General features: G+C 43.0%; 1 protein-coding gene and 1 long non-coding RNA gene across 3 annotated transcripts in view; one reads left to right on the top strand and one right to left on the bottom strand.

Annotated features, from left to right (window-relative positions):
* Positions 1 to 4,977: 4,977 nt before the first annotated feature.
* Positions 4,978 to 18,833, bottom strand: part of KATNAL2 (katanin catalytic subunit A1 like 2) — a 67,518-nt gene continuing 53,662 nt past the window's right edge. For both annotated transcript variants that reach the window (XM_019464134.2, XM_019464136.2), the window contains 3 exons: positions 6,791 to 6,953; positions 5,857 to 5,959; positions 4,978 to 5,343 (listed from right to left, as the gene is read on the bottom strand). In XM_019464134.2, the coding sequence (XP_019319679.2) occupies positions 5,204 to 5,343; positions 5,857 to 5,959; positions 6,791 to 6,953 (406 nt within the window). In that variant the 3' untranslated portion in view covers positions 4,978 to 5,203. The remainder of the gene's footprint in view (positions 5,344 to 5,856; positions 5,960 to 6,790; positions 6,954 to 18,833) is intronic.
* Positions 9,686 to 18,739, top strand: LOC128777087 (uncharacterized). Its single transcript, XR_008422281.1, has 3 exons — positions 9,686 to 10,483; positions 16,314 to 16,515; positions 17,278 to 18,739. It is a non-coding gene; the product is annotated as an uncharacterized LOC128777087 (long non-coding RNA).

Raw genomic sequence — 18,833 nt, 5'->3', positions numbered from 1 at the left:
GTAAATATTATAGGAATTTAATGTTGGGACATACAGCTATGAGTAGAGAGGAGAAAATAAGTCTCATTTTAGACTCATTGCCTATGGGGGAGGTCCCATCAGACACTTGGAAATAGTGGATCTGATGCTCTGGAGACAGACTAGAGCTAAAGCAAAGAAGTAGACATCACTGATGGGTCAGGGATCAAACAGAATGACAGGAATGGATAAGACCATGTGAGCATAAGGCCCCCAGCCAAGAGAAATGGCTTCCTTCTTCCATATTAGTTTGGCCGTATAGGCCATTAAAATCTTTGTTTGATGTTTTATTTATTTAACAAACATTATATAGGGTTTGTTGACTGACCTGTCCATAGGGAGGTTCGTGAGGATAAATAAAACTCTTATTTTAGACCTGGGTTACTGTAAACATTCCCAGCACAGCGGGGTGGTCTGCCTTGGAGGAGATGTAATAACTGACGTATCTAAAAGACCTCTTTTTCCAGCCATCCCATTTAAAGAGCTACCCCATGGTATATGACCTCAAAGACAGTGTTTGCATCAGCTTTACTGTAATCCTCTCCTAGGCCTATTTGGGGACTGGAAAAGGTAGTAGAGAACACCCACTGTCAGGGGAGGATTACTGAGCTTCTGCTGTCAGCCAGGTGCATGCCAGGTGTGGAAGAGGGCAGAGCAGTCTGGTGGTGGACACGGACAGCTGCCCCACTACCTCTCTCCGTACCTCCAGAATCAGCTGGTCTCACCGTAGCTCTTCCTGCCCACCATTGTACATCTGTCCGAGCCACCAAACACCTGTAGCCCTGGATGTCAGGAACGCCCTTGGAAGGATAGTGCCATCACCTCACCCTTAACCCCACATTCAAAAATTGTTGTACCGCGTTAGACCCGAAAGTCACCACACCTTACATGGGTTGTGTTCATTTAGTTTGCACTCAGTGGTTGTTCGCGTAGCATGGAACTGAAATCCTTGGGCCCTTACAGTAAAGAATTTTTAAAACTGCACTCCTCTATTTCACTGAAATACCCTGCCTTAAAGGGATAAAAAAAATCCCTTTTTAATATTGGCAGTTGCTTGCATAAACCCATGTTTGCATTATCAGTTTCCTTTGACTTGTCATAAAAACTCTTCTTCAGCACAAACACATAGGACCTTTGCTGACCTTCTGTTATGTCAGCCATCAAGGCCTAGTACCCCAAAGCATGCTCTCTTTAGGGGACAACCAGAGCAAGCACGAGAGCACCAGAAATCATTTATCGTTTACATTATGTGTTAAAATCAAACAATTTTAAATACCTTTTGTCAGTGCTTACCTTCATGTCCTACACATCTCAACTTCTCTTTGGTTAATGTGCCTGAGGAAACCAAATTATTAAATGCCAACTGTGGATAAAGTACAGAGGAAGACAGAGTAGAATGTAGCTCCCAATTCCTAAGATGCATGTCTTCTAGTTGGGAAACGGAAGCATATAAAAATACATTGAACTGTCCCAAGGGCTGTGACAAGTTCAAGATATTTTGTAGAAGTCCTCTCGTAGAAGAGGTCATGTGCAGTGAGCTAAGTGCCTTGGGACAGTAATCACAGCTTCTAGCCTGTAAAGCAGATACAGTACTCATTTTAAAGAACATTTTGTTCATTCAATAACAGTGAAAAAAGTACCACAACCATAGGGCTAACACAATAAAACCTACACACCTACGTAATACAATACATCTATGGCTAAGTGATGAAGAAGAGGGAGGGAGTAATTTTAGATAAGTAGAGCCCATCTGGGAAGGCTTCTGATGGTGACCCGAATGAAATGTGGGGACAAGCCATGAATTCTAAAGGTAGATAGTTAACCTTAGTTGCTGACATCTGAAGATCAGGGGATCTCAAATGCAGATCGATGACCACTGGTTTTCCTAGGAAGATTGGAAGACGTGGCAATGTTGGGTCCAGATTTCTGGGTTCAGTGGGAGCTGCACCATTGCTGTGTCATTCAGATAGTCTCACTCTCTCCATTACAGTTCCCACCTCTTCCTTATCTTCCACCCAACTTACTTTACCCATATGTTACTGTGTTCTGAGTTCCTATAGGCATTGTGACTTCTGCGTTGGGAGAAAATACCACATGTCGGATTAAGTTAAATTTTCCTCCCAGGCCAGGCTCCTATATCCTTATAAACTTGGATACACTTCTAATATACTTTTGAAATAATAAGAGACTCTAAACATAAATTAGTCGTGTGTCTTAGTTGGTCTCTCTATCTCAGAGCCCCACTAAAAATGAAAGTTAAGGGATAAGGAAGGTATAAACTCACAAGGACAGCCCACAAGAAGAGATACCAGTGGATGAGAGGGTATAGTAATTTGAAGGATGGAAAATAGATGGGTTGCTGATAACTAAAATCAGTGCAAAGAAAGGCAATCAAAAGTCATCCTGTAGAACCTCAAAGATCCAAGGCTTGGAGACACTAGGTAGAGAGGAGGTGAGGTGTGAGGGTTGAGAAGCAAGGAATTAGTCTGAAGCTGGTAAACAAAGTGATTGGAGCCCCAGGAAAGCCTCCCCACTCTGAGCATCCAGATGAGAACCCCAGCCACGCCAGGAGAATGGAAGTTTATCTCTGGAAGGGTGGACCGAGGAAAGTTAAGGCCTTAAGGATAGTGGGCTGGGTGTGGGGGTGAGCCAGGGTGAGCGACGGGACCAGGTACATCTCTGCTTATTCTATAATGGTTCCCTGGTTCTTTTCCCCTTACAACTCTAGGACCAGAGCATATGTGGGTGGAATCAAAAGTTGATCTGATATGTGGCCATTTGGAAACAAATACTGCTAGGTATCTGACAAGATGAGACAGATAGGAGCATGTGTTGCAAAAAATCAAAATAAGTACTTCAAAAATGAAGCAAACGATAAAACAAGGCAGTTACTAATTCCCAAAAGACGAAACTCCACAAAAAAGGAAATGTAATTTTGATTCACTAGTTGGGCCTGCATGAACAGTATACAGTTCTCCTAGGAGTACTGATCACTGAAGTAACCTAAAATTATTACTATTTGGTGATGGTAGGGAAAGACATGTATTGGTAGGGACAGAGCGGGGTGATGAAAGAGCTACCTTTCACTTCCTCCAAAGCAAGAAGTCATTAGGTAGCATATAAAACTGATAAAGCCACTGAAATAAAAGCGTGACCTGAAAACACACATGCATGATTATTTAGAGACCAACTTTCCAAGGAAAAGAGGAGAGGAGGATTGAATACGATGGAGGTATTAATAAGCATGAACTTGGAGACGGAGGAAGGATGTAGAGGTGTGTCAAGTGCATGGTCCGCTGTTGTGGGGGGTGGTTGTGTGTATTTCCTGCGATGGGTGGCAAAATCACACTTCCCCTGAATGGAGTAAGGGAAGAGCAGTGAGCTAAAAGGGGCCAAACATTGTCACAAAGCATGCTGTCCACAGGGGCGTCTCCTCCGCCCCCTTTACCTGTTGACTCTTAAGTCCACACACCCAAACCTATCTACTTCCCAACCACGACAAATCAGCAACAACACTTGAGGTCCCGACCAGTTGAGATTTTAGGAGATCAGAAAGAATGGTAGCGGCCACAAGCGAATGGACTAACAGCTGTAAGAAATGTCAGCTGACAGCCCGACAAGGAAGACAACCCGAAGCGTGGAAAGCAGATGCTGGAAATTCAGCAGTACAGCAGTCTGAGGCCATTTAGTTTAAAGACTTCTGCATCTGGGGTATCACTAGTGTTGCATCGTGTAAGACCTTCACGATCATTAAGAAGTTTAAAAGTTTCACATATACTAAGATCTTTTTGCTTATTTTTGATTCGTCACATATGGTATGTTTTCAGTTTGACTATATTTTCCATGAAATGACATTGTAAAAGGCATTTGAGAATATTCTGCCCAAAATAATCAGTACCCCCCCCCCCCAAATGCTTGGTTTTTGTTTCAAATTAGGGTAAAGTCCTTTGGAATATTTAGCTATCCGAATGTCCCTTTTCCTGGAAGTTTTTCTTCAAAGGAGGAGTCTGCCTTGCAGGGATGAAGAAAATGAGGCAAGGAGGGGAAACGGAGGAAGGTGACTACCATAGGTAAGTTCTGGTTGGCAAGAGGGGTGGCGCCATGTCACTTAGTGACAGCCATCAGGAGTTGGAAGTAGATGCCTCAGATCGTGAGATTCTGAGGGAGATGCTTCCAACTCTTTACAACCCCGTAAGGAGATGTGGAGAAGTCCAAGAGCAGGGGAGACTCAGGACAACTCCTCTAGAATCTTGGGTTCCCCATCCTAAGCTTTGGGTCCACTGAAGATGATCTGTGGCAATGGAAAGAGAGGCTCCCGTTCTAAAGTGGATCAGCAGCTTCTCTGGGTGGGAACTCGTCTGGTAGGGGGTTTGCTGCTGAAAAAACCGGTTGGGGTTGGGGCATCTGGATGGTTCAGTCGGCTGAGTGTCCGACTTGATTTATGCTCGGGTCGTGATCTCATGGTTTATGAGCTCGAGCCCCATGTTGGGCTCTGGCCTGAGCGCAGAGCCTGCTTGGGATTCTCTCTCTCCCTCTCTCTCTCTTTCCCTCTCTCGTTCTCTCTCTCCCTCTTTGCACCTCCCCTACACACCGTGTTTGTGTGCGCATTCTCTCTCTCTCTCTCTCTCTCTCTCTCTCAAAATAAATAAGCATGAAAAAAAATACTCATTGGGGTCAGAGTTAGGGAGAACAGAGGAGATTCAGGATGTTGTCAGAGGAAACAGACTGTACATTTCCTTTCTTGCACCCATTCTTAACCACCCTTGAGCCCATCTGCTGGTCAGATGGTCCGTCAAGCTTAGCTTCTAATTGGCTCCCCAGCTCAGAGCCGCTCTGTACGTTCCAACACAACTTCCCAAGCTACATCTTTGTCTTCAAAATGAAAATACCAATTCGCAAACAAGGAACACTAAGAAATTGTCCAGAGTCCATCTGTGAGAAAAGTCTCCACTGCGTGACTAATCGCAAATACACCTGTAATTGAAACTCCAACATACTGCTGGCATCAGTCATGAAAAATTGACAAAAATATATCCTAGTTCCAAAATAGTACGGTTGTTCAAAGTAATTCGGTCTTCAAGGATAAGTTTTTCTATTCCAATCATTATGTTCTTCTCCCGCTTACACTAATAAATCAGGAAGCCTCTTTGGTTGTCTTTGTGGCCGGGTCGGGATAAATGTGATTTCATACGGACTCGAACTCACTTTGCCAGGCTGAGTATCTCTGAGTCAGATTCTTTGCTGAAGGCTTGGTGTGAGCTAGCACATCTAAGAAGTCGGCAGTGGTCACCGTATCCAGCTGGATTCCAGGTAAATTGCTGCTCTCTAGATAAAAACACAGCAGTAACAGTACAGCGTATGACCTTAAGGTGATCAGTGCTCTTGAGATGCTAATAGACCTTTTTTCAAGACAATGCATAATGCAGCACGCCTAATGGTTACTGCAGCAAAAGGCAAACCCAAAGAGAGCTGGGGAAGAAATTCTTTAATGTGCGACTCGGCTCCTGCAGCCCAGAGAAAAAATATGACTTAAATGTATCACTATCAAAGTAGTGTTTAATAGTTATATAGTGCTGCAGATGGATCCAGCCCAGCATCATAGTTTGCCAGAGAAATAAAAGCCCCAGCCCTAAGGAGTTTATTATCTGGGGCAAAGTTGATCCAAAAGAACACCAGAGGAGAAACGAGTTGAGTACATGAAGGGCAATTTGACCAAAGAATGTTTGCAGGTGCCAAGAGCCACCGAGAACAGGAGCAAGGCTCCATCTGCTGGTGAAAGCTGGATTTTTTTAAACAATTTTTTCTCCCAGATCACCTTTGCTGTGATCCCAACCGTACCTGACTGGTGATTTTCAAGTGCACTGAAGATCTTCCTCACAGGCCGCATGGCTGCTTCTCTGCAGACAAGCTTAATGTCTGAGCCCGAGTAGCCCTCAGTCTCCTGAAATAGCCGCAAACCAGCCATGGGTCAGCAGGCAGAACACTGGTGGCGATTACATTCAATAGGCAAGACCCGGTATCGGAGCCCCTGTTTGGAATCTGTTTTCTGTCCCCCACGAACATACACAGAGATGCCCAGATCTATAAAGCCTGGAGGGAGAGAAGCTGCTTATATGTTTGGGTAACCTGGGAAACGGGGCAGTTAACAACTTCCTAACACCATCCACTGCGTGCTCGAAGATGCCGGACTAGCCTGCCCATGATAACCTCATGGGCCCTTGTGCTCAAATCCAAGCATGATCAAACTTGGTAGATGCTTTTGTTCTGGTAAAAAAGATCATACCTGCCTTTGAGGAATCTGAGAACATCGTGTTCAAGTGTCCACTCAGGAGGCAGTGATACCAGTGACAGTGGGGGTAGCAGACATGTACCCCCATTTCCATTTGTAAAAGTTTTCTGTTTCATCAGCACAGTAATCCTTTGCGGCATATCGGTTGCCCATTTTTCAGAAGAAGAAACCGGCTTAGAGAGTAAGTGGTTTCCCTGAGGCCACATAGCTAATAAGGGGCAGGATCAGGAGTTGACCATTGATTCTCGGAGTTGAAACCCTATGCTGTTCCCACGACATCACACTGTTTCTCTTTGCTTGAATGTTTCCAAGGGACAGAGAGCTTACTCTCATGAACAAGAGGTCCATTGCATTTCTGGGGCAGCGTGGGTCTTTTCTAAGTGACTCAAGGAATATGCCCCAAACAGCTCACGAGAAGACCCTGCCCAGAAGATTCGTGTGGCGGCTGCTTGGCCTGCAGATGCTCCCTCCAGGGCAGCTTACCTGGCTCAGCACGCCGTACTCCAGCTCTGTGCGCAGCTCCAGGGCTCTGCTCCTGCTCACAGGGGGCAGCCAGTGGTGGATCATGGCCTGCCTGGCCTCCCGGCAGGGGAGATCAACCAGAATCCTCTTCTCCAGGCGGCGTAACATGGCACAGTCGAGCTCCCTGAGATCACGTGGGAAACAGAGGACCAGTTGGAGCAGTCAACTCACTTTATTTATTTATTTATTTATTTATTTATTTATTTATTTAAATTTTAGAGAGAGAGTGCACGTGACTAGGGGAGAGGGGCAGAGGGAGAGAGAGAGAGAGAGAGAGAGAGAGAGAGAGAGAGAGAATGAATCCCAAACAGGCCCCACACTCAGCATGAAACCCTACGAGGGCCTCAGTCCCATGACTCTGGGATCATGACCTGAGCTGAAATCAACACTTGGACACTTAACCGACTGAGCCACCCAGGCGCCCCTCAACTCACTTCTTAAGTGACAACTATATTGTAAGAGCAATGTAGCATTGTAGGAAGCAATTCCGCATTTTAACTGTTACTCTACATCTATACCTGAATGGATCGGACAATTATTCATGTTGTTTGGGTGAAAGAATTGGTTAAAAAAAAAGAAAATACATCCCTGAAATACCTCATGTAAAGGAGATAATTTTAGGTGGGGGAAAAATCCAGCTAACAACTGAACTTGAATATTCCCATTGTAGTTGTACCATGAATTATTCAGTCTGATCCTGCCAGTGAGTTATTCCTGACAATAACTTGGGCACTCTGGGAAGTACATTAATTCTTCCCAAACTCTCCTACATTCTGGAGCGAACGACTGTCTCACTTCATTGCTCCGCTGAACTCAAAGAGCGTCCTTCCAGGGTGCTCAACGCAAATGTGGCCCTTTGAGTCCTTCACGCCTGCTCCTCCCAAAACACTGTCAGGCCAGGTTTATGCAATTTTGTATTTGCAGGCCATTTCCCTAAATTTCTTTTTGTTTTGACTTTTTTTTTAAGTTTATTTATTTATTTGGAGAAAGAGAGAATCCCAAGCAGTCTCTGCACTATTAGCACAGGGCCCAACGTGGGGCTTGATCTCATGAACCATGAGATCACGGCCTGAGCCAAAATCAAAAGTCAGATGCCCAGCCAACAGTCACACAGGTGCCCCACCCTAAACTTCTTAATATAAAATTTCCAAACAAATAGAAAAGTGGAATAAAACATGGGTATCCATATACCTTCCATCTTGATTCAACAACATTTAACATTTTGCCATATCTGCTTCATATCTATCCAGCCAAGTTATTTCAAAGTAGATTACATCATGATCCCCACCTCTAAATGCTTTAGCATGCATTTTCCCCAATAAGGACATTTTTTTTTTTACATAGCTATAATATCATTATGACACCCAACAGAATTAACACATCACACAATATGTCTAGTGCTCATTCCATATTCAGATCTCTCCAGTGATCCCCAAAATATCTTCTAGAGCTTTTCCAACCAAAATCCAGTCAAGAATTATGCATTACATTTGGTTATCTCCCTTAAATCTCCTCTAATCTAATCCAGTCTTTTTGCCCTTGCTTTGGACCTTGCCTTGACCACGGTGAGGCTAGTTGTAGAATATCCCACATTCTGGACTCTGCTGATATTTTCCTCATCATAGCGTGTAACTGGTTGTCTGTTCTTTGTCTTCTAAGATGGAATTTAGGTCTAAAAGCTTAATTAGAATCAGGGTAATGATTTTGGGCTAGTGTATTTCACAGTTGTTATGTGTTCATATTCATTACTTTGGGATCCACATGTTTGTCGTGGTGTGGTGTTTAATTACTGGGATCACCTCGTGACCATAGACAGCTCCATTGTAAACATCTCTTCACAAGTAGTAAGAATTCTACGTACAATACTTTGGCACCAGGTGAATACCGTTTTCCCTATCCCCTTTCAACTAGTGGCCTTAGCATCTGCTAATGATCTTTGAATTGGTTATTTCACGAGAGTGGTGCAAAACAGTGATTAAAAATTTTTTTCATTCCAAATGTATTATTTGGCACTATTATGTAAAATTGAGCTTTCCCTCATTAATTGGGGCTCTTTGGTTACCTTGAATTACCATTCCTATTAACACATCATTTTGAGTGTGAATTTGTGAACTCTCTATATGTTAACATTTCAGGTTCCTAGAATTGAGGGAAACATCTATTTGATTTCCTAGGTATAAAAATTAGGAAATGCCTGCACGTTGTTCTGGTTTATCCATTAATAGAGAGTAACAGTGAAAGCATCATCACCAGATATTTCTCATTCATAAAAACACAGAATTTCCAGTGCATCTTCGCATTCTTCTTACCTTCATCGTGAATCTCTGCCCTTTTAAATTGAAAAATGAAAATACCCTTTCAGGGAGCATATGTGAATCCTAACTTGGGGGGTGACCAGATTTCTTTAAAGATTCTGTCTTGCCTCTACCTGTTATTCCTCCAGTCCTGAGCTGAGAATCTATAGTCCGGGAGTGCTTTACCAGCAGTAACAATTACCTATTTCTTTTTTGTATTTGCTTTGTTCTTTATCAGCCTCACTCTGTTGAAATTCATTTTACGTCAGAAACTTAGCCCCTCTCCACCCCCCACCCCCACCCCCCAGCCATTCCCCCTCTCAAGGCCAACATTTCTATTTAAGGCACAGGGTCAAGGAAACTTTGAAAACTCTAGGAAATTGTTTTTTTGCATTTGAGATATTAATATAGGCTGTTGCTTCAGTCGTACTTACTAAGCGGTGGGCACTGGGTTCAGCATTGTACAGATACTAACTCTTTAGACTCTCACACAACCCTATGAGGTAGGTACTATTTTTTTTTTTTTAATTTTTTAACGTTTATTTTTGAGAGAGAGAGAGACAAAGTGTGAGCAGGGGAGGGGCAGAGAGAGGAGAAGACACAGAATGCAAAGCAGGCTCCAGGCTCTGAGCCGTCAGAGGGCTCTGACTCGGGGCTCCAACCCACAAACCGCAAGATCATGACCTTGAGCTGAAATCGGACACTTAACCGACTGAGCCACCCAGGTGCCGGTAGGTACTATTTTTATATCCATTTTAAGATGAGGAGACTGAGGCACAGAGATTGAGTAGCTTGCTTGAGGTCAGAAAGCTAGTGAATGGTAGCAGTGGATTTGGACCCAAACAGTGAGACTCCAGAGCCTGTACCTAAGGGACTTGTCTGATGCCAGTATAGTAACAGCAAGTCGACTGCCAGCTCATGTCAAGGTGAGATTTCAGAACCTTGGGAACAGAGACAGGAGCATAAAAGTTTCCAGGGAGAAAAAAACAGGTTCCATATACAGGATCAGTAATAAGACTTCTCATCAGCAATGTGAGATACTAAAGGAAAATAGAGTAACTAACTAGAATTTAAATAAAAATTTGGAAAAAAATTAAAAAGTGTTTCTAAAAAAAATAGAGCAATGCCTTCAAACTTCTGAGGAAAAATACTTTCCAATGTAGGAGTTTATATCTTGATCAAACAATTAAGTTAGAGGATAGAATAAAGATGTTTTCAACACTAAAAGTGTTTAAAAGCCTATTTACCTACCATTGCACCCTTTATCAGGAAAGTGCTGGAAGACCAAAGGGAGAGGGTAAACCAAACCAAAGGGCTACGTGGGATTCAAGAAACAGAAGGAAGTCTCCAGGATGATGAGGTGAGGTCCCAGGGTCTCCTGATCTACTGGGTACAGAGGATCATCAGGGCAGTGTGGTGTTGGCAAGAAGGTTCTGGCAGACATGTCTCCAAGAAGATGAAATTGATAGGAGAGCTGGCATGTTTGAACGAATCCACAGTGGATTCAGACAGCAGAGTGTGGTGGCCGAATCGGAGGAGCAGGTGAAGTGCATGGGAAAGGAAAGGAGGGGAGGGAGGGATAATTTAATAGGGGAGAAACCACGACATTCACATTTTAGGAATTCAGTTCAGCAACACTGACCATTTGACAAGTAAGTGTATTGTCGCTGCTAGGTCTCCGATACACAGAAGTTAGTAAGACAGACTCCCTACTTATAAGTAACTAAAGGCAATACAAGGGAGCTTCTGGCCGTGGACTTCAGGGATGTTGGTCCTGTAAACTTCAAAGATAAAGCTGGAACTTGAGATCAGACTAAAACCCAACAAGGAACAGAGACTACACTGAAGGAAATCACAGGGCTGGGGGTGATAAGCAGTTGCCGTATTTCTCTCAAGGCCTTTACTTGGACCAGCTGCCCCTTCTGCAAAGGCAGGGACTGCAGAAGGAAGGTTCTTTTGTACGGGTACCTCCTCCTGGGTCTCCCCATCCCATCTAGAGTGACTTCTGATTGAAAGGAAGACCAGAGCCCCAGAATGCCTTAGGAAAATGGAGTCACGCAGGAGGCGGGAAAACAATACCTCACTATAGATGTCTGTATTGATCAGCTAATGCCCTAAAGCAAGAGATTTACCTCAAAACTACTTGTGGGCACAAAATAAGTGCAACTCTCTGACAGCCAGGTCTGATGAATGCACTTTTAATGACATCAATAATAATATAATCATACAAGGGAGGAAACAAAGGACAAATGGAATGTACCCAGGAATTATTCTTTCTGCCAATATATTTATATGAAGAAATTTAACGTGTGGCAAGCAGAAAACACTCCCTTCAGCTCTTACATTTTGACTTTTGACTATTCTGTTCTCATGTCTCCTTTACTTGGATTATCTGGTACTTTCATCACCTCAGAAGGCCAAAGCAAACTGCAAGAGTGACGCGAGACACAGCAAAGCCTCACAGGCCTCAGACCCTGGCTGCTGGACTTCTGCTCACCGGCCTCCTAGACAGTTACCTGGGCTCCAAGGCCTTGCACCTGAGCACCCCAGCTTCTGTGCCAAACCTTCAGGGCCTTTCCCCGGCTCTTTGCTTTTTTTCCTCCCCTGGTAAACCGTGTGGTTCCTGGGACAGAGATCATTCCAAATTTTACAGAATTTGGAAACAGCCTAGTTCTTTTTCGCTCGTTCAATAGTTAAAACATACGAAGTTCAAACTGTCTCAGCATGGTAGGAGGAAAGGAACCTTCAGTTCTGTAAGCAGTCTTTGCAGAACGTCCATGACCGACGTGGAGTGATCATGGCGGCCCGAAGGGCAGGGTAAGGATGCAGTATTCTGTAGTGGAGAATGGGGAGCCAGTGCATAAAGCATTAAAGGTTACTTTGCCTCCCTCCCAGAACCCCACATAAGCTGACTTGTATCTGCATTTCCCACTGGGGCCAAACTGGGCTGTTTGCTGTTCTCTGAATCCGCCTTTTGCCATCCTACCTGAGCTGCTACTCAAGCTATTTTCTTCCACTTTGCCTACCAAGAGCCAAGTCATTTTTACAAGCCCAGTTCAAGTGTGCCCTATTCCATAAAGGCTTTTGCTTTTCTTTTAAATTTCTGTTATCAGGGGTGCCTGGGTGGCTCAGTTGGTTAAGCGTCCGACTTCAGTTCAGGTCATGATCTCATGGTTTGCGAGTTCGAGCCCCGCATCGGCCTCTGTGCTGACAGCTCCGAGCCTGGAGCCTGCTTCGGATTCTGTGTCTCCCTCTCTCTCTGCCCCTCCCCCACTCACACTCTGTCTCTCTCTCTCAAAAATGAATAAATGTTAATTTTCTGTTATCAGAAATTGCCTCTTCCCTATAAAATTCTATTTTACTTATTGTTTGTACCATTCACATAGTACTGGCTATATCCCCGTCTCATTATTTGTGTTTATATCTCATTCATTGTCCCATCAGATAGCCAACTTCCAGAGTCCAACGATCATGGACCATATTTCTTCAATTCCCCATCCATCCATCATGCAGAATACACAAAATACATGCTCAATAAATACTATTTGGATGAATGCATGAACTCTTGGTGCAGGGCTACTGGCTTCATCTAAAATGATCTGCTTCCTTAAAGCCCAGCATTTATTTATGAAGGTCTATATGCTTTGTTGAAAATTAGCATTGCATAGTCATTTGTTCTAATTAATAGAGAAAATCAACATCAACTGGAGCAATGGGAATAAAATTTTCTATTTTCATCTCCAGTGAAAATAAGGGAAACAGTGATTTTGGGGGATGGTTCATCCAACTCACTTGGCTGGGCAATGCTTTTGAAGATGAACTGAAAGATGTAGTCTCCATGTGGGGCCTCTTATCTCCAGAGACTCCGCTGCTCATTCTCAAGACTGAGCTCACAAGCCCGACACAAGAAGATCCAGTGGTAGAGTCTAGAGCAATTGTTTCAGTTTATGCGCTACTGACATTTGGGTTAAGAGCATCATTTCTTTATAATAAAGAATGAAAAGTATTCCTAATTACCACAAGACCAATGAAGAAGATATATTCCCATTACTCTTGCCAACAAATATATTATCAATAATTGAGGGGGGGTGGAATGGGAAGATTCTGTTTCCAACAAAATGAAAAACTCTAGATATCCAGAAATCTCTTGTTATAAAGCCCCATTAAAAATGATGAATTAGAGTCGCATGGGTGGCTCAGTCAGTTGGGCATCTGACTTCAGCTCAGGTCATGATCTCACGGTTCCTGAGTTCAAGCCCCACATCGGGCTCCGCGCTGAAAGCTCAGAGCCTGGAGTCTGCTTCGGATTCTGTGTCTTCCTCTCTCTCTCTGTTCCTCCCCTGCTTGTACCCTGTCTGTCTGTCTGTCTGTCTGTCTCTCTCTCTCTCTGTCAAAAATAAATAAACATTAAAAAAATTTTTTTAAAAATGATGAATTATAGGAAACACTTTCTGAATACACAGTGAATGAGCCCATAAGGAAGCAAGGCCAAATTCTTGAGGACCAAAAATGAAGAGGAAGCTGAAAATCAACACTGAGCAGTTGAAGTTGAAGCTGTGGCTTACTTGAGGTATTTGCCTCTTAGTTACAAAAAGGTTTAGATTTGAAAGTTTACACATGGGATAACACAGAAGGCCTTGGCCCCATTCAAGATGGGAGGTGGAATCAAGGCCCATCACATAAAACAACGAGGGCACATCCTCTATGAAAGGGTGGGTTAGAAAAACATGCCCACTACTAAGGAAGGAACAGGAAATCTGCACATGAGGGTAGGAAGAAGTCTGCCTATATAATTAAGAACTACAGACCTACCCTCGCTGGCGTGATCAAAGAAACCCAAAGCTGAGGAATTAGCTTCAAGTGGTCGAAAGCTTGACACAGTCAAATACAAATTTTCTCTGGAAGGGCACATGAAAGACCCACAGATTGAGTCCGCTTCGTTCGATGTAAGGTCACCATCCAACAGAATTAGACCCTACTCATCTGGAGCATAAAATAGATGTGTTTGAGATGTATGAAAAGATAAAAGGGAATCAACGAGAAGAGACTTTCACTTCTGGCCAAGATGGAATAGCCCATCCTCTTACAACCAAAAATCTCTGGATATGATACAGCAGACAAACACTGGGAAACACTGAACGGTGGAAAGAGGGAGGACAGGCTAGGCACTTCAGGACTTGAGGGATCACGTGGCAGTGGCTTCTCTGGGTTTTCTTTTTGCTTCTCGTATACCCCCGATGGGGTGCTGGAGAAGCCTGGGCCCCAACACTGCTAACATGCACAGACAAAAGGCCATTTTCTTTTTCCAAGGGACCGTGAATAGGAGGTCTGTCAGGGCAGAAAACCTTTTTGATAATACCTGCCCTACTCCAGCCAAACACCAAAGAAAAAACTGCCCCCCCACCTAAGTGTGTCTGTGGGGCTGAGCTGGGAGCTGAGTCATGGTAGGAAGAGCATGGCTCAACAGGCTGATGCCATATTAAAACCCTCAAGAGAAAAGAAAAATCAAATAAATTATGGCCCACCCATATGGTGGAATTCTGTATGGGATTGGGTAGATTTTCAAAGTGGTCCACAATCTATGAAGTGAAAGAAAGAAGAAAAACAGGCCATCTAACAAAATAATATGCATCCATAGGATGATCACATTTTTAATTTTGTGTATGTGCGTATATCCTGTACACACACAAGACTCTGGAAAGATATCTTTCCAAGGTACAGTTACAGGGGACTATTCACTGAAGCAATACTGAGGCATATAAAATATTTTATGAATTTGTATTACTTTTCTGCATAGCCCAAACAGTAAAACTCCTTTCCTCCTTTGGGGAAAAAAAAAAAATTCCCACAGAAAGCTACACAGGCAATAAATGATAACAAATAACCAAACCATTTTCACCAGATGGGTATATACAAAGATGATAATACTTGTGTCACAGTGGTAAAATTATGAGTACTTTTTCCCTAGCACTTAAATTTCCTATAAAACAGTTATATTAATTTTATAATTTGTAAAATTTGGTTTAAAATTTTTTTTTTTTAATGTTCATTCATTTTGGAGAGACGGAGTGCAAAAGAGACAGAGACGGAGTGCAAGCAGGGGAGGGGCAGAGAGAGAGGGAGACACAGAATCCGAAACAGGCTCCAGGCTCTGAGCTGTCAGCACAGAGCCCGACGCAGGGCTCAAACTCACGAGCCGTGAGATCATGACCTGAGCTGAAGTCGGAGGCTTAACCAACTGAGTAATTTATAAAATTTGGTTTTAAAACTATATTTCAGGTGCGCCTGGGTGACTCAGTCAGTTAAACGTCCAACTCTTGGTTTTGGCTCAGGTCATGATCTCACAGTTCATGAGATTGAGCCCCGCGTCAGGCTCTGCGCTGACAGCGTGGAGCCTGCTTGTGATTCTCTCTGTCCTTCTCTCTCTGCAACTCCCCAGCTCACATGTGCGTACTCGCTCTCTCTCAAAATAAACTCAAAAATATATATAGTTCATGTGTCAGCCTGTGCCATTAAGAAGAAAAAGTAACGCCCAATAGGCCAGGTTGAAAAAGATTTGTGTCTGATGGAACCAAGCAAACTAAGGAAGGTGTGAATGGGACAAGGGCAAGGTTACTGCTAGCAATCTCCTGCTCAGTCAGTCCCATGCCTTCCCCATTGCACCTACCAAATCCTGCACCACACACTTCTTTCCTGCTTGTGTTGGAATCACTCATCAACCTCATGTGGAGGATCATGGACTTACTATTATTGCATGGGATAGTGATATTATGTGTGGACAGAAGCAATTTCAAGCAAAACAATTTGACCACTGGTAGACACAAAAATACAATGAAAGATAAAAAGCCTGCAAGCATGACTGAATGCAGTTACAATGAAGGATGCAGTCATCAGATCAGAGTGAGTTCAGGCAAAGCACTGTTTCCCAGAGCATTCTCAAATGGAACACTGGCCTTGTAAGATGCTCCTTGAGGAAAGGACTCTTGGATCATATACGTGTGGAAAGTCCTGCTTTCTCATAGCTACTTTTGGAGAGTCACAATACCCAATGACGTCTTAAAGACACTGAGTAGTCCTGTCATGGGGGAAACCAGTTGAACTGTCTGTAATTCAGTATCTCTTGAAATTATTAGATCACTAGAATCTATTTTTTTTTGGGGGGGGGGGGGGATAATGCTGACCTGTGGCAGACCAGTCTCAGAGAAATGTTGATCCAGAGGGTAATGATAGTGAAGGCATGAGACTTTCCCCTGGAGCCTATGAAATGCGTGAAGATATTGTGGAAGGAACTGAGGTTCTGTATGCTGAGCTCTTCAATCACATGCACACACTTTAAAGAAATATCACGCCAGAGAGGAGGCAGTTCATACAGGAAGAAATCAGTTTACATAGGTAAGTTCTTGCACATCCCCAGTGCAATAATCTCTTGGATCTTATGCTTTCCTCTGAATATTAGGATTTGGGTTTGTTTGTTTTTAATCCAAAATTTGGTCATACTCAGTGTTTGATTTTTTTTTTTTTTTTTAATTTTTTTTTTTTCAACGTTTTTTATTTATTTTTGGGACAGAGAGAGACAGAGCATGAATGGGGGAGGGGCAGAGAGAGAGGGAGACACAGAATCGGAAACAGGCTCCAGGCTCCGAGCCATCAGCCCAGAGCCTGACGCGGGGCTCGAACTCACGGACCGCGAGATCGTGACCTGGCTGAAGTCGGACGCTTAACCGACTGCGCCACCCAGGCGCCCCCAGTGTTTGATTTTTAAGAGGGATAATGAATTTTCTAGCCCTTCTGCAATGGTAAATAAGAGATGAGTTTCATCATACCTCACACATAAAATTTTCACACCTTAGTTGTATAAACTATCATCAAGTTAACTAGACATCTAAAGATAGCATTTGCCTTAATGGCCCTGTTCAGTATTTTGTTTCCCTCTGGACTCTTCGGTCTGAGTTTGTGAATACCTAACAACTGAGGCGGGTCAAATTAGCCCCAATCGTGCTCACTAAATATTTCTTACGTGGCTGTTATTTTAATGATAATATTACAAATGCAACATTTGTTATTCTTCTCAATGCTTATTCACATTGCTTATTCACTCATTGGCTTAGTGACACAGATGTACTATTATTTCTTGCTTCCTTCTTGTCCTATGAGAGTGTAGATGAGCGAAGGTGCTCCTCGGAGAAGAAGCACTGAATAAAAGATGGGGCACGCCATCTCACTGCGGAGAAGGGAGAAAATGACGAACCCTTTGGGACAGAATGTACTCCTCTAGGGAAAATGATAAGTTAGCGAGTAGTAAACAGTAGCCTAGTTCCCTGAAAGATGCTACAGATGAGCATTACCACTAACCAACCATGAAGAATTTCTTCTGGGATTTTAAGATCGGGTTTTAAATAGTTTGGTATGATTTAGTTATTTCCCCCAGAAGGACAGTGTGCTTTAATCAGATGATTTTATTCCCTCATGGAAGACCCTAAAGCCAAGATAAAGGTCTGTCCCAAAGCCTTGATAAAAATGCAGTATTTCCTCATAAACGGACCTGGGCAGCATGTAGCAAGGGACTTACAAAACATCCTTATCCTTTTACACAGTAATCCTAATTCCAGAAATCTGCCCTAAGGAAATAACCAAATTTTGGTCAAAGATTTTGATTCAAGGAAGTTCATTTCAGTGTTATTTATAATAGAGAAAAAGTTGGGAGCATCATATATGTTCAATAGGAAAGGAATGATTAACTAAATTGTGGTATATTCACATGTGGGAATTTTGGACAGCCATTACAAAATCCAATTTTCAAGAATTATTTAATGACTTTGGAAATGTTCTCACTCTAATGGTAAGTAATGAAAGCAGGACACTAGTGGGAATACAAAATGTACAACCTCTATGGAGGGAAATTTGGCAATCTCTACTATAATTTCATGCACATTAACCCTTTGACCCAGCAATTCTATTTCCAGGAACCTATCCCAAAGATATACTGGCAAATACACAAAGTGGTATATGTGCACCATTACTCACTGTAACATTATTCATAATAGCAAGAATAGGAATAACCCGAATGCCCATCGTCAGGTGATTGGGGTAGATTATCAGAGGTACAGAATGGAACGTACACAGCTATAAAGGGAATAAGGAAGAACTTTATGTTCAGAATATTTGGTTAAGAAAAAGAAAATCAAGATACAGACCAATTTATACGATATGCCACCTTTTGTGTGTGTAAACCAAATTCACTTATTTTATGGTGTTAGAAAGAACAAACAAAAAACCTTATGAGTTCACCTGTGGGGCATGTGACAGTTGGTCTCTATATAATGCCTGTCACTTACTTCTGTTGAGTGAGTCTCAACCGGGGATAGTTTTGCCCCCCAGGGAACATTTGGCAATGTCTGAAGACAAATTTGGGCTGTTACAATGGGGAGTCATGCTACCGGCATCTAGTGAGGAAACCCCAGGGGTGCTGGGGGCCTCATACAATGCACAGGGCGGCGCCCTCAGCCAACAGTTATGTCAGTAACTGGCCTCAAATGTCAATAGTGCTGACGTTGAGACATCCCAAATTAGCACTTCCATCCTGGGCCACGTGTGTACCATTTTCCTCATCAAAATGTTGCTGTCCTGAGAGTATTGGTATTATTACAGAGAAACTCTGTTACACACACAAATACAAAATAGATCTATCTACATATTAGGATTAGGTGAAT

The sequence above is a fragment of the Panthera pardus genome, unplaced genomic scaffold (genome assembly GCF_024362965.1).
Source record: "Panthera pardus isolate Hobbes unplaced genomic scaffold, ASM2436296v1 HiC_scaffold_15, whole genome shotgun sequence".
Classification (NCBI taxonomy): domain Eukaryota; kingdom Metazoa; phylum Chordata; class Mammalia; order Carnivora; family Felidae; genus Panthera; species Panthera pardus.
The sequence above is the reverse complement of the archived record's forward strand: the minus strand, read 5'-3'. Positions and strand labels throughout refer to the sequence as shown.